Here is a 15,441-nt window from a genome sequence, read left to right on the forward strand (position 1 = left end):
TACTGAGTGGGAACACGTCCACGTCTGGCCATTGGTTCTACTTTAGTGGAATACTGAGTGGGGACACGTCCACGTCTGGCCATTGGTTCTAGTTTAGTAGAATACTGAGTGTGGACACGTCCACGTCTGGCCATTGGTTCTACTTTATAATGCCTTTGACTTTTTATTTTTGGCGTAGTTGGCAGGATACTTGTACACAATGCGAAATCGCAAGCAGATTTGGAAGAACACAGGTGGCACATTACACCTCAGTGGTATTCAGCTTATAACATGTATTATGGCACTTTAGATTAATTCCCAAAGCTGGAAATCAATTGATTTTTGGCACCCTGTCCACATTTCTGTCACTCTCTTAAGGCAGGACCTCGCATGCTACCAGGCTACTTTGAGATATGTAAGCATGGAGTTTGGAATGATGGTAAAATTCTTAAAAAGGAACTCAGGCTTCCAAAACGAGCAAAAAGAACAACTTAAAAAAAGTGTTGCTAAATATTATTAAAATAATTATAATACATAACATATTAAAAAAAAAGAGAAAGTGCCAGTGATGGGTTTGTGTAAAGAATGAGTTCAGGAGTGTGGAAGCATCAGTTGACCAGGGAAGGAGGTGGTAATGGGTCAAGCCAGCCATCCAACTCCTCCCTATGTAAGTGATGATGGGTCAGTCCAGCCCCATCCCATTGAGCTGCCACAGAGGAGAATGCTTAGTGTAGTTCATCAGACGTCCTCTGAGTTAGCATGTCCATTCTTTTCATAATTCTTACAGGTCTTTTGTTGAAGATGGAAGTGCTATGGGTGAGTCCAGCCCTCCCCATGTGAAGCCATGATAGGCAAGTCCAGCCTCACACATACATAAGTCCCCTATTGAAGATGAATGGGTTTGTCTAATGTCCTTCTTAGGTGTCTCCAAAAGGGAGGTGTAGTGGATTGCTCCTCAAGTGTCCCCTAGAGTCTCTCCAGTACCTTCATTTTCTTCCTCAGTCTCCAGGAGCAAGTGTTTGGCATTGTAATCCTCCCCTCGTCCAGCTCGGGACAGTACTTTTACCCATCGACGTTGAAGTTGTTCAGTTTCGGGGCTGAAGTAGAAGCTGAGCTGGCTTTGGCTGATCTTGAAGACGTGTTTGCGATCGGAGCGTTCACACTGTTCTGTTGGGGTGACCTCAAATCCGATTAAAGGGATACTCCTCTGAGCCTTCACATCCTGGGACAGAAATAAATAATGAGTAGCTGGATTCATATACAAGAACCAGCTCCACAGCTGGATCTTCTCTACTAGTCCTTCCCAATGAAAGCATCTCCTTACAAAAACTGGAGGAAACTGAAAATGTTAATCCTACAATAATTAGATGCCTATAATAAATAGATTGTAAACGTCACTATTATAATTCAGAAAAGAAAATGAATGTTAAAACGTGATTGGTTGCTACAAACAATGTTATAAGGCTTCTTTTCTTATATTTGTTTGTGGCTAAGGGCTTGTGCACATGGGCACTTAGTATCTGTAGTTTAAATGGATTTGGAAACGTGCCTACATTCAATCCGATAGCACATCAGGTCAGATGGCAGTCGGGTATAAATGGACAGGCAGTCCATTTACATCCGACCACCCATAGGGGAGAGTGGGCTGTGTCTGTCTCCTCTCTGCCTAAGTGGACACGGACCTGTCATCCACCTGCTCAGTGAGTATCAGCAGACAGATCCACTGCTGAGCAAGCGGATTGCAAGCAGTGTCCACCCAGTGTAAAGGGGACCTTATAGGTACAAATGAAACAAATAAACTAACTTATGTTTAAGACTTCTTTAGTCTGGATTTCTCAAGGGCTTCACCCATCCTCTGGAACTCCCTACCCCAATCTATCAGGCTATCGCCTACTCTGCTCACCTTTAGGCGCACTCTGAAAACCCATCTCTTCAGGGAAGCCTACCCCGAACCCAGCTAATACTGCAATCCTCTACTCTTCCTACCACTCCATCCCCCACAGCTAATTACCTCTTGTACCACTATCCCCTCCCTCCTAGATTGTAAGCTCCAAGGATCAGGGCCCTCTAATCCCTCTTGTATTGAACTGTGTTGTTACTGTACTGTCTCCCTCCATAATGTAAAGCGCTGAGCAAACTGTCGGCGGTATATAAGTCCTGCATAATAATAATAATAATTCCCCTGACCCTGAGGCTACATACAGTTAATACATGGCACCCAGCAAGTGCAGGTTAGTGCAGTAAATAGACTGGGCCAGTTGGCCTAAATGAACTATGTAAAGGGACATTAAAAGCAAAGATTAGCTTTAACCTTGACCATTTCACAAAGGTAGGAACACTTGGAAATTCCAGGTGGATAAGAGCTGAGAAATCTTGCTGAGAAATCAAGAGATGACTCAGCCACTAGGTTCCAACTATAACTATCATATCACTTTTGGGTGGAATGACATGATTTTGAAGGTGCATTTTGGATAATTCTGACTCTTGTGATCTGATAAATATACCTGTGGAGCTCCATAGATGTACAGCACCAAGGGCTCATTCTGAGGGATGACAAACCAGCCTTTGTGCCAGCTCTTCGCTCCCTTTTCCATGTAATGCATGTAACTGCACAATATACTGTGCTCTGCTACTACCGACGCTTGTTTCTGTAAAGAAGCAAAAATAAATGGAATTTACATTGATTCCAAAAGCTAATGAAAAACACAAACACATCTTTCTCAACTAGTCACTCTTGATCCACATATGTGCTAGCCACCAGGCTCCTGGCTAATGCTGGCCAGTGCTGTGAGATTGCTGAAAAGGGACGGAGTAAGGAAGGGTTAAAAACAACACCAATTCATTTTTTGCTGTCTGTGTATAATTGGGGAAATTTTCCTTCTCTTCCTGTCCCAGAGACACAACAAGAAGATAGAGAAACTCTACCAAAATGAGCAGAATTGGCTGATTATATAGAAAAGGTGAGATTTTCCCTGCCCCTCTTGTTCTGGGGATAGCTCTATGATTTCCTCTTCTGTAACAATGGTCATGAATCTCTGCAATAGCAATAAAAACTTGACAGATGGTCTAACCCTTCCCTACTCTATTCAAAACTAAAAATAAAGGTTTTGTCTAGAGATACACTTTAAAGAAGAGTTCCAAGCAGCACTTTTTATATCCATATATTTATAACTGCTGCATAACATACCAACACATCCTTTTTGTGTAATGGATAAATACACAAAGTTCATGCATCCTTTTTGCCCTTCCATCCAAGATACGTACTTACATCGCAATTGTGCCTCTGGTCTCCAAGGTTTGTAAAGATTTGAGTTTGCGGCTCTTCGGTGCGTTGGTTATGCCAGCGCAGTAGCTTCTCTTCTATGGAAGATCACCTATAGATCCCTATGAGAAGCTACTGCCCAGGCTTGACCAGTGAATAGAACATCAACAATATAGGCACAGCTGCAAAGTATGCAGTCAGCCTATATTAAGTGGGGCCTGCTGGGTCCCAATCATAGCTCTGCTCCCTGCCAGTGTCAGGCCCTCAATAAATGAGTGTCCAGGGGCGGACTGACAACTCATGGGGCCCCCGGGCAATAGGGGATCATGGGGCCCCTGTGTCCTTGCCCACACCCAAAAATGCCTGTGAAAAAGCCAATGAAAGGTACCAAGGGCATCTCATGGGGCCCCCTACTGACCCCGGGCCCTCGGGCAGTGCCCTAGTGCTCGAATGGTCAGTCCGTCCCTGTGAGTGTCAAAGGTCATCAAGAAGCTGTCTCATATTCCCCATATAGCGACCCTGACGGTTTCACTTCATCTCATGCACTGCAAAACCCTGGAGACCCACCGTCCCTCATGTATGATAATAGTTGGATCTAGACTTTTGATATGACACAGAGACATGAATTGTACAGTTGCAAGAAAAAGTATGTGAACCCCTTGGGATTACGTGGAGTTTTGCATGAATTGGGCATAAAATGTGCTCTGAACGTCATCTAAGTCACAACAATAGAAGAACACTGTCTGCTGAACATAATACTACACAAACATTAGATGTTGCCATGGTTTAATTGCACATAACATGTAAACATTCGCAGTGCAGGGAGGAAAAAGTATGTGAACCTTTGGACTTAATAACTGGTTGACCCTCCTTTGGCAGCAATAACCTCAACCAAACGTTTCCTGTAGTTGCAGATCAGACCTGCACAACGATCTGGAGTCATTTTGGACCACTCCTCTTCACAAAACTGTTTCAGTGTAGCAATATTCTTGGGATGTCTGGTGTGAATCGCTCTCTTAAGGTCATGCCACAGCATTTCAATCGGGTTGAGGTCAGGACTCTGACTGGGCCACTCCAGAAGGCGTATTCTGTGCTGTTGCAGCCATTGGTTTGTTGAATTACTTGTATGCTTTGGGTCATTGTCCTGTTGCATCACCCATCCTCTGCAGAGCTTCAGTTGGCGGACAGATGGTCGTACGTTTTCCTGCAAAATGTCTTGATAAACTCTGGAATTCATTTTCCCATCAATGACAACAATCCATCCAGGCCCTGAGGCAGCAAAGCAGCCCCAAACCATGATGCTCCCTCCGCCATGTTTTACAGTGGGGATGAGGTTTTGATGTTGGTGTGCTGTGCCTTTTTTTCTCCACACATAGTGTTGTGTGTTCTTCCCAAACAACTCAATCTTGGTTTCATCTGTCCACAGTATATTTTGCCAGTAGTGCTGTGGAACATCCAGGTGCTCTTTTGCAAACTTCAAACGTGCTGCAATATTCTTTTTGGACAGCAATGGCTTCCTCCGTGGTGTCCTCCCATGTACTCCATTCTTGTTTAATGTTTTCCTTATTGTAGATGTGTCAACAAAAATGTTAGCATGTGCCAGAGATTTCTGTAGGTCTTTAGCTGACACTCTGGGATTCTTCTTTACCTCATGCAGCATTCTGCGCTGTGCTCTTGCAGTCATTTTTACAGGACGACCACGCCTAGGGAGAGTAGCAACAGTGCTAAACTTTCTCCATTTGTAGACAGTCTGTCTTACCGTGGACACATGAACATCAAGGCTTTTGGAGATACTTTTGTAACCCTTTCCAGCTTCATGCAAGTCAGCAATTCTTGATCGTAGGTCTTCTGATAGCTCTTTTCTGCGAGGCATGGTTCACATCAGACAGTGCTTCTTGAAACCAGTAAACCCAAAACAGGTGTGTGTTTTTTAAGGGCAGGACAGCTGTCAGCAACACATCCAATATCATCACACTGATTGGAGTCAAAGTTGGCTCACTCCTGGCTCCAATTATCTCTGGGAGAAGTCATTAAGCTAGGGCTTCACATACTTTTTCCTCCCTGCACTGTGAATGTTTACATGTTATGTGCAATTAAACCATGGCAACATCTAATATTTGTGTAGTATTAGGTTCAGCACACTGTGTTCTTCTATTGTTGTGACTTAGATGCCGTTCAGAGCACATTTTATGCCCAATTCATGCAAAACTCCATGTAATCCCAAGGGGTTCACATACTTTTTCTTGCAACTGTACATTTCCTTTGAGTCCACCGATGCACAGCTACTCTGTAACAGCTCTTGATGAAGTCACACTGAGCACATATAAAAAGTATATATATTCAAGTAATACCTCTAAGATGGATTTCCTTCGTTGAGGTGTGTGAGTGATGTAAGCGGGGCTGAGCACAGAACCGTGTAGGGCAGTGTAACAATCTATACACACGCGGTTTGTTCGGTTGTTGTCATAGACCAGCCGAGCACGAAATTCTGAACATTTTCCACAAACCACCTGCAATACAAGAACAAGGAGGGTGATGAATTTTGGCTGAGATGCAGACACAGAAAATGGAAATGAAAGGAAACGTGCTATGATTAATACAAGGCTGCCAACTGCTAGTTGCCTGGCTGTCTCTGGCATTGAGCCACTGACACAGTTCTAGAATTGAAAGTCTGATGCGAATACATACAACACTGGGAAGGAGTGAAGGGATCAGCACTAAAGATAATTGATTATAAAAGAAAGCATTACTGGGTTGAGAGGGCAATTGGCATTCAGAAGGGAAAACAGAAAGAACAATAGAACTGAATGGACACAAAGACTGATAGGAGAACATAGCAGAGAAAAAGAAGAACAAGGGAATCAGTGGGAATATGAAAAGAACAATCCAACATGGAGAAAAACATGAATCTAAGAGAAATAAACAGCAAATGCAGTTATAAATATGGAAGAATAATCAACAACAGTAATAATAATAATAATAATAAGAAGAAGAAAATGAATAAGATACAGAGAGGACAATATAAGTGGACAGTAATGCAGCATGGGGTAAAGGAAAAAAGTCTGAATAACTGGAGACCACACAGAAAGGGGAGATGGTGGCGGATACAAGGTAAATAAGATATACTCACATGGCCACAGGCTTTGCAGTGGTGCCTCCTTTTGGTTATAGAGTTAAAAGCTTCTTGGCATTTCATGCACATGGTTACCTCCTTCTCCCTGATTGGAGTTGGTGCTCGCTTACCCAGGTCTGTGTTCTGTATAAAGAATATGCGGTATATGAAAACAACTGGTAGGCGAGCTGAAAGGATCGTGAAATCATATTTACAGTATCTCACAGAAGTGAGTACACTACTTTGCTACTATGTGGCGTAGTGAGTGTACAGCTTGTATAACACGGGCAGCACAGTGGCTAAATGGTTAGCACTTCCGCCTGGCAGTACTAGGGTCATTGGTTCGAATCCCAGGACTCACTTTTCTTGCCAGCGGTTTAGACATTAATGGCTGTGTGTTGAGTTATTTTGAGGGGACAGCAAATTTACATGTTATACAAGCTGTACACTCACTACGTCACATTGTAGCAAAGTGTCATTTCTTCAGTGTTGTCACATGAAAAGAGAGAATCAAATATTTACAATAATGTGAGGGGTGGACTCACTTCTGGGAGATACTGTATGTCCTCAAATCTATGATTCAAATCTATGATCCAAATCTATGATCCGCTGCTTGAAAGTCTTAAGCTGGCCATACAGCTGTGAATGACTTTGTTGGCACCCTCCCATTCAACATCTTTCAACCTTAAAAATTGACAGAGCTGGATGGAAAATTGTCAGACAAACAGCAGCCACATTCAGTCAGATGCAGCCATGGTTCGGGTATTCCACTGTTCGGGTATTTCAAATGGATGCAGCCACTGTTCGGGTGCATGTTGTCAGAAAACAATAGCCAGCAGGACAGATTTCTCCAGGCATTCTGTTTAATGTGGATGTGGCAAATAATCGATTCTTCTGTGGGGCTGAACAAGAACAATCTTACAGTGTATGACCCATTTTAGTCTGAGTAAATTCTGGGCTCTGTTGTCTGCACCTTTGTGTCCCAGCACAAGATGTCAGAAACATGTAAGATGAAGAGGGAATCTCTGCCACCTGGTTACAGGTCCCACATTGGGGAGTTTCATTGTATCCTTCGCACTTCTTACAAGCTCGCCCACGGTTTGTGTAGGATGCTCTAGTGAATTGGTGGACGGTGCCACCATGCAACCACAGGATAATAGGAATCTTGCACACCTTGGTATAGGGGTACTCTTGTCTTTTATTCACATATAGCAACAGGTATCACAGACCAATGTTTTCAGGGCAGAGTGAGGCACTCATGACACTATGCCTTAAAAACAGGATCCTGTGATGTCCTGGGACATCGGCCTGTGATACCCATTGTTTTATGTGAACACAGGACTAGATTATCAGAAGATCCCTGGGCCCGTCCCACACTGGGACATGTATCTCCTTCATGATTCATGGAACCTCAAATTGCAGAGTTGTGTGGAATTGTTGTGTAACATCTTCCTAAATGCCGCTGAATTGTCAGCCTCCTTCCTAGGAATTCAAGCCATTTCTTACCGGTGAATTGGGGGGAGTTTCTTCATCTTCTCGATGAGAGGAATTAAGCAGTTTGAACTGCTCTACTGTCTGCTCATGACGACTCATGGTGGCTTCGATTGCCTACAATTAAAGGATACACAATGACAATGGGCAACAATGATATGCAAAACATAGAATGACAATGCAATGCAAAGTTCATTCACATCAGTGAGAGAAGAATAAAAACTGGGTGCTTTTTTCTTATACAAGCAGCTTGTATTACCTTCTATGCTTGTACATAATGTTACTCATCAGTAGAAATACAGCATATTATAGAATATGTGGAATACTGCTTATTCTGAATGTATAGCCCCCTTCATATTTATACCATGTTATATTGCATCTTAGGTAAATGAAGTATAATACCTCCTGTGACAGTGTGACGATCTGTCACCCAGGATTCTCAACAAGGCAGGTTGAGGGGGTCCAGGGTAAGTGTTTGATACGGAGGACACTGGCTTTTCACTTTCCTCCTTTGTTTGTAAGGTCTGTTTTGGGATCTGGAGCCTGGAGATTTCAAAGAGATCTGGGAAGGATGAATTCTCCAATCCTGGGACCAGGTTTTGGAAATGGCCAGGATACTGATTGCACAGGTGTGTGCAGGCCTTTTCATCAGGACCAGTCAGGACCAGGGTTCTGGGCTCCACCCCGGCAGATAGGAGTCAGGAGGGCTCCAACCCAGCAGATAGGAGTCAGGAGGGCTCCACCCCGGCAGATAGGAGTCAGGAGGGCTCCACCCCGGCAGATAGGAGTCAGGAGGGCTCCACCCCGGCAGATAGGAGTCAGGATGGCTCCACCCCGGCAGATAGGAGTCAGGAGGGCTCCACCCTGGCAGATAGGAGTCAGGAGGGCTCCACCCCGGCAGATAGGAGTCAGGAGGGCTCCACCCCGGCAGATAGGTGTCAGGAGGGCTCCACCCCGGCAGATAGGAGTCAGGAGGGCTCCACCCCGGCAGATAGGTGTCAGGAGGGCTCCACCCCGGCAGATAGGAGTCAGGAGGGCTCCACCCCGGCAGATAGGAGTCAGGAGGGCTCCACCCCGGCAGATAGGTGTCAGGAGGGCTCCACCCCGGCAGATAGGAGTCAGGAGGGCTCCACCCCGGCAGATAGGAGTCAGGAGGGCTCCACCCCGGCAGATAGGAGTCAGGAGGGCTCCACCCCGGCAGATAGGAGTCAGGAGGGCTCCACCTGGAAGACAGGAGTCAGGAGGGCTCCACCAAGGAGAGGTGGAAGCCAAAAGCGGCAAGGAGCTGCTTGGGAGTAGCTGTGTGCTAGTGGCCAGCTGTGTGCGAGAGCCATGTTTTTGAAAGAGTCTGCAGGAGACAGACGTAAGCCTGAAGAGGAAGGCCAGTGGAAGATTGTGTATATCTGAGAGAGCCAGGAGGCTGAATTTTGTTTATGTGGATGATAGATACCCCTGTGTGGGAAACTTCTGATGTTTTGAACTTTCATTTAAATAAAAGTGGGCTAAAAAGGCCCTGAAAAATAAGCGAGTTGCTGTGTGCGTTTAACCAAGCTCTACCATTTGAAGCGAGTTCCCACACTCCCTATTAGATATCTTGCACACGGTACTGATGTTTTTAAAATGTAATTTCAGGCACATGTTTTCCACGTATCTGTGCGTATTTATACGTATATTTGCACGCATACGTGCATTTGTGCACACAATATATTCTTAGTGAAAATTGATTAATACTTACACTCATATGCACGTATTTATGTGTATTTGCGCACAGGCGGCGTAAATTACTGACCAAAAATTTAGATTTTCCTAATTTTTTTTTCATGAGGAATACGCAGCACTTATTTACGTGCCTGTGTGCCAAGGCACATTGTAAATAATAGGCTACATTTTACCTCACTACAAAAAAACACTGTACTGAGCTTTTCCAAGCTGCAAGAGTATGCAAGAGGCCTTAACCACTTCCAGTCTGGACACTTTTACCCCCTTCCTGTCCAGGGCAATTTTCAGCTTTCAGCGCTATCACACTTTGAATGACAATTGCGCGGTCATGCAATACTGTACCTATATGAATTTTTTACCATTTTTTTGAGACAGATAAAGCTTTATTTTGGTGGTATTTATTCACCGCTGGGATTTTTATTTTTTTTGCTATGTAAATGAAAAAGTCCAAAAGTTTTGAAAAAACTGTTTGTTTTTTTTAATAAAATTTTGCAAATAAATAATATTTCATCATAAATCTTGGCCAAAATTTATTCCGTTATTTTTTTAGTAAAAAAAAAAAATCCAAATTAGTTTATAAGCAAAAATTATAATTTTTAAACATTTTTTTTTTACATTTTTATTTTATTTTTTTTATATTATTATTTTTTATTTTTTTATTTTTTTTACATACTGTCACCCTAGCAGTACAGTGTCACCATATAGGATATAAAAGCAGTCATTTCTCTTTCTCTCTGTCTGCATTCTTGCAGTCATTGAGAAGTATTGAGTGAGCTGTGATTGGTCACAGCTTGTCACATGGTACAAGGCTGTTGTGAATAGCCTTGTACCATGTGACCTCTGTGATCATTCACAGATTTCACACGTAGTAAGCAATGATGTCATTGCTTACTACGCGCTCCTTCGCGCTCACAGAGCACACTCAATCCTCCACCCACATCATTGGGAACACCCTGGACCTCGTCTTCTCCCACCTCTGTACCCTCAACCAGTTCTCTAACACCCCCTTCCTTCTCTCCGACCACCACCTCCTCACGTTCTCCATCTCCCCTTCCCCTAACTCCCCCCCCCCAGAGCGCCAAACCATCACCAGCCGCAACCTCCGCAACCTGAACCTGGCCCCCCTCCACTCAGCTGCCGACCGCCTACACGACAGCATCCTTCCACTGTCATGTCCTGACCTAGCCACTAACACGTACAACGACTCACTATCAGCTACCCTAGACTCTCTGGCACCCCTAACCACATGCTACATCAAACCCAGACCGCTCCAACCATGGCAGAACGACCACACTAAATGCCTCAAACGCCGCAGTCGCGCGCTAGAGAGACTATGGTGCAAAACCAGGTCCCCCCGTTCATTCTCCCTCTACAAATCTGCCTTCCTCACTTACACCTCCTCCCTCCACGCCGCCAAGCAGGCTTACTTCGTAAACCTGATCAACACCCTCTCCTCCTGCCCTCGCCGACTCTTCTCCACCTTCAACTCCCTACTCTCCCCCCCCCTCCTCCACTCAGTACCTCACTCACCGCCCACGAAATTGCCACTCATTTCCACAACAAGATTGATGCAATCCGTCAGGACATAGTCAACTCGCAATCTACCTCCCCACCTAGCCCCCCCCCATCTCCCCCTCATCTCTTCCCTCCTCTGACCTCGCAACCGCACTGCCCCCCTCCACACCCAAGTCCCCGCTTACCGTAACCCCCCCAGCTCTGCACTCCTTCAGCCCCGCTACCACTGAGGAAGTCACCAGGGTCTTCTCAGAAGCCCGCCTCACTACCTGCCCCCTGAACCCTATCCCCTCTCGACTCCTCCAGTCACCCCCCTCTTCCCTCATCTGCTCCCTCACCCACATCTTAAATCTCTCCCTCTCTACTGGCGTATTCCCCTCCCCCCTAAAGCATGCGCACATCACCCCCATACTCAAAAAGCCCTCCCTGGACCCCTCTGACCCAAACAACCTCAGACCCATCTCCCTGCTGCCACTCACTTCCAAACTCCTGGAGCGCTTAGTCTACGACCGCCTAAGCGCCCACCTAACTGACAACAACCTCCTTGATCCACTACAGTCCGGCTTCCGTCCCCTACACTCCACCGAAACCGCCCTCCTCAAAATCACCAACGACCTACTAACCGCCAAAGCCAAAGGCGACTACTCTGTCCTCCTCCTCCTGGACCTCTCCGCGGCCTTCGACACAGTTGACCACCCCCTCCTCCTTAATAAACTACTCTCCTTTGGCATCAGAGACACCGCTCTCTCCTGGTTCTCCTCTTACCTATCCCGACGCTCCTTCAGCGTTTCCTACAATGGTGCCACCTCCCCTTCCCTCCCCCTCTCTGTTGGGGTCCCCCAGGGCTCTGTCCTTGGACCCCTTCTCTTCTCCATCTACACCTCCTCCCTTGGCAAACTCATACACTCCCACGGCTTCAACTACCACCTCTACGCTGATGACACTCAAATTTACCTCTCCACCCCCCACCTCACCCCCACATTCTCCGCCCGAATCACTCACCTCCTAAACGACATCTCTGACTGGATGTTGCTCCATTTCCGCAAGCTTAACCTCTCCAAAACCGAGCTTCTCGTCTTCCCTCCTGCCCGCGCCCCCCCCCCCATCCTATCCATCACTACTAACATCATCACCATCAATCCCGCCCCGCAAGCCAAAGTCCTTGGAGTCATTCTGGACTCTAACCTCTCCTTCCAACCTCATGTCAAATCACTTACAAACACATGCAGGCTCCACCTCCGGAACATCGCCAAAATACGCACCTTCCTTACCCCAGACACCACTAAACTACTCGTACACTCCCTGATTATCTCACGCCTTGACTACTGCAACTCCCTCCTCACCGGCCTACCCCAGTGCAGGCTCTCCCCGCTTCAGACCATCCTGAACTCAGCGGCCAGACTCATCCACCTCACCACCCGCTCCACCTCTGCCACCCCCCTCTGCCTATCCCTCCACTGGCTCCCTATCGCCCAACGCATCAAATTCAAACTACTCACTCTGACCTACAAAGCCCTTCACAACACTGCCCCTGACTACCTCACCAACCTGATTCCCAAGTACCACCCTACCCGTACCCTTCGCTCTTCACAGGACCTCCTTCTATCTTGCTCCCTGGTCTCCTCCTCACACGCACGTCTGCAAGACTTCTCCAGGTCCTCCCCCATCCTCTGGAACTCACTACCCCAATCCATCAGACTGTCACCTTCCCTCCTCACCTTCAGGTGCTCCCTGAAAACCCACCTCTTCAGGGAAGCCTACCCCACCCTCACCTAACTGCTGCTCTCCTTCATTCCTCCTACCACTCCATCCCCCACAGCCACTTCCTCCTGTACCACTACCCCCTCCCTCCTAGATTGTAAGCTCGAAAGAGTAGGGCCCTATAACCCCTCGTGTGCTGTTTGTAGGTGCTGTAATGTTTCATGTATTGTCCACCCCTCTATTGTACAGCGCTGAGCAAACCCTTTGGCGCTATATAAACTCGATGTAATAATAATAATAATAATGTCACAAGTGACATCTTGCTTACTACTTTGCATGTGATCACTGATTGGCCAATCAGTGATCACATGATCGGGACCTCGTACAGAGGTCCTGTCCGACGATCGGTGTTTCACTGTGTCCCGAGGACACAGCGGGCACCGGATCGCGGTGCTGTGCGCTCCCAGGGAGCGCGCACAGCTAGAAAAGGCGGGTACCGTTTATGAACGGCAACCCGCCCCTTGACTGCCACCACCCTGCCATTTATAAACAGCAGGCGGACGGCAAGTGGTTAAGGGGCACATATCTGCTGGTAGTATGAGGTTTCTATTTCTTGAAGATAATTTGACCAATTACTTGTTCCCTCTTCTATTGAGGGTAAGTAAACAAAATCATTTGGTTCTGAAATAGATATTATAGTAAATGTCTACTACTTATGATGAGAATATATTGCAAGTGGATTGAATAGGCAAGTGTGGGATACAACTTGCCAACAACAATGCAAAACTGAATGGAGTTCACCTCTATATTTGGTTAATAAATTCTCTAAACTTACATGCAGTTGAAAATAAGTTCTTACCTGAATCCACTCCTTCTTCTCTTCTTCGGTTCTGGAAAGAAAAACAAAAAATAAGTCTTTTATATAGCTGTAGTTTTCACTATTTGCTCTGTTGAATTTGCTTAACCTCCCTAGCGGTCTGATTATGTCCATATTTCTGTGCTCAAAGCGGTACATTTTTTTGCATGGAAATATGTATTTTTTTTATTGTAGGCCTGTAATTTTTAGGATTAACTCACTGAAATCTGTACGAAAAAGAGTCTAGTAAACATCCCGGGTATGTTAAAATTTGAAACACGAAATCATAAATTATAATTTAATAAATAATCATAAAAAATAATATAATAATAATAAATTTAATTCAATAATATAATCAAACCAAAAACACTGAAATTTGAAATATAGCGTCAAGTTCGCACATCACTGAGCAAAGTCGCAAAATCGTTTTCAGTGCCTGATGACGAATTTCCCCCACGAATCATTATCACTAAATTCTGCAAATTGTTCTAGTTTACTATCACTGTTCTCTAGCTGATCTAAAACCGCTTTTGACCTAAAGGGATGCTTTTTGGATGCCATGGACATGTCTCAGTTTCCAGTCAGAAAGAACAGTAAAAATGCAGGCAGGGCACAGGACAAAGCACTCGGGACCAAATGTTTGTGAAATGGGTTGATACTGTAATGTTTTACTATGTGAATTTAGTGAATTTAGTGAATGTGACTTTTTGTCATTTTCAAATTTCCCGCCGTTCCGTCCCCGTACGTCCCGACGTCGCAGTGGACGCAACCTGGAAGACAGATGCCGGCATCGGCCGGAGGACATTACAGGGGACACTGCAGGAGGGACATCGCGGGAGCGCAGGACAAGGTAAGAGAAGAACAGATCCCGGAGCAGCGCCACATGGTATTCCCGAGTGTAGCTCGGGGGTTACCGCTTGTGGTACTGAAACTTTACCCCGAGCTACACTCGGGAATACCGCCAGGGAGGTTAATAAAAGTGGTGGGGGGAGAATAGGCCTGTAGGAAGGACCATTTGAATTTTAAAGGATTAGTTCAGCTTTGGGAACATGTTACATGTTCAACCCATTTTTAGGGTGGAGCATGTATCATGTTCCCACTGTTGCAGGTGCTGCCTTATTTCTGCCCTAAGCCCTTAGGGGTGATATGCCCTCTTCTTTCCCCTCCCTTCTCCTCCTCTTAATCCTTGCCGTCCTCTATAGGAATCCCCCATAACCCCTACTTTCCAACTTCATGCGCTCATGCCTCAATGTTGGCCACAACCCATGCCACCCCTAAGTGTGAAACTTGTACACCCTTTTTACTGAGTCTGGGTAACCCATGGTTCATTTCTTACCACTATGGGGGGGATTTACTAAAACTGGCGCACTCAGAATCTGGTGTAGCTGTGCATGGTGGCCAATCAGCTTCTAACATCAATTTGTTCAATTACGCTTTGAAAATAAAACCTGGAAGCTGATTGGTTTCTATGCAGGGCTGCACCAGATTTTGCACTCACGGTTTTAGTGAATCTCCCCTCGACGTACCTTCCACCATATTATGCTGGCTGGAATGGTAATTAATAGCCCCAGTGGGACAGTACTGTACTGTTGAATAAAACTACTGAAATAGAAAAAAGGGCAGGCAAATCTGTGCTACCAGAAGAGGGAGATCTCACTGGTGGGGTTCAAGACAGCATTATCTTGCCTAATTTTTAAATTGGAACATTCAGTAACTTATACAGCAACAGTATATTTCTCAGAGAAAAACTCTTCCTTTTATCAGTAAAGAGTTACTTCATCTAGGCAGAGGAGATGTTATCAACCT

The 15,441-nt window shown here is 45.5% G+C and overlaps 1 protein-coding gene across 2 annotated transcripts in view; it reads right to left on the reverse strand.

Annotated features, from left to right (window-relative positions):
* Positions 1 to 475: 475 nt before the first annotated feature.
* The window catches only part of FGD1 (FYVE, RhoGEF and PH domain containing 1), a 275,027-nt gene continuing 260,061 nt past the window's right edge, over positions 476 to 15,441 (reverse strand). For both annotated transcript variants that reach the window (XM_089669145.1, XM_089669146.1), the window contains exons 13-18: positions 13,639 to 13,669; positions 7,860 to 7,961; positions 6,372 to 6,497; positions 5,593 to 5,751; positions 2,484 to 2,627; positions 476 to 1,201 (exon numbers count right to left, since the gene is read on the reverse strand). In XM_089669145.1, coding sequence (XP_089525271.1) covers positions 935 to 1,201; positions 2,484 to 2,627; positions 5,593 to 5,751; positions 6,372 to 6,497; positions 7,860 to 7,961; positions 13,639 to 13,669 — 829 coding nt within the window. In that variant the 3' untranslated portion in view covers positions 476 to 934. The remainder of the gene's footprint in view (positions 1,202 to 2,483; positions 2,628 to 5,592; positions 5,752 to 6,371; positions 6,498 to 7,859; positions 7,962 to 13,638; positions 13,670 to 15,441) is intronic.

Source organism: Staurois parvus, unplaced genomic scaffold (genome assembly GCF_062004578.1).
Source record: "Staurois parvus isolate SC_StPar_1 unplaced genomic scaffold, SC_StPar_1.0 ptg000068l, whole genome shotgun sequence".
NCBI lineage: Eukaryota > Metazoa > Chordata > Amphibia > Anura > Ranidae > Staurois > Staurois parvus.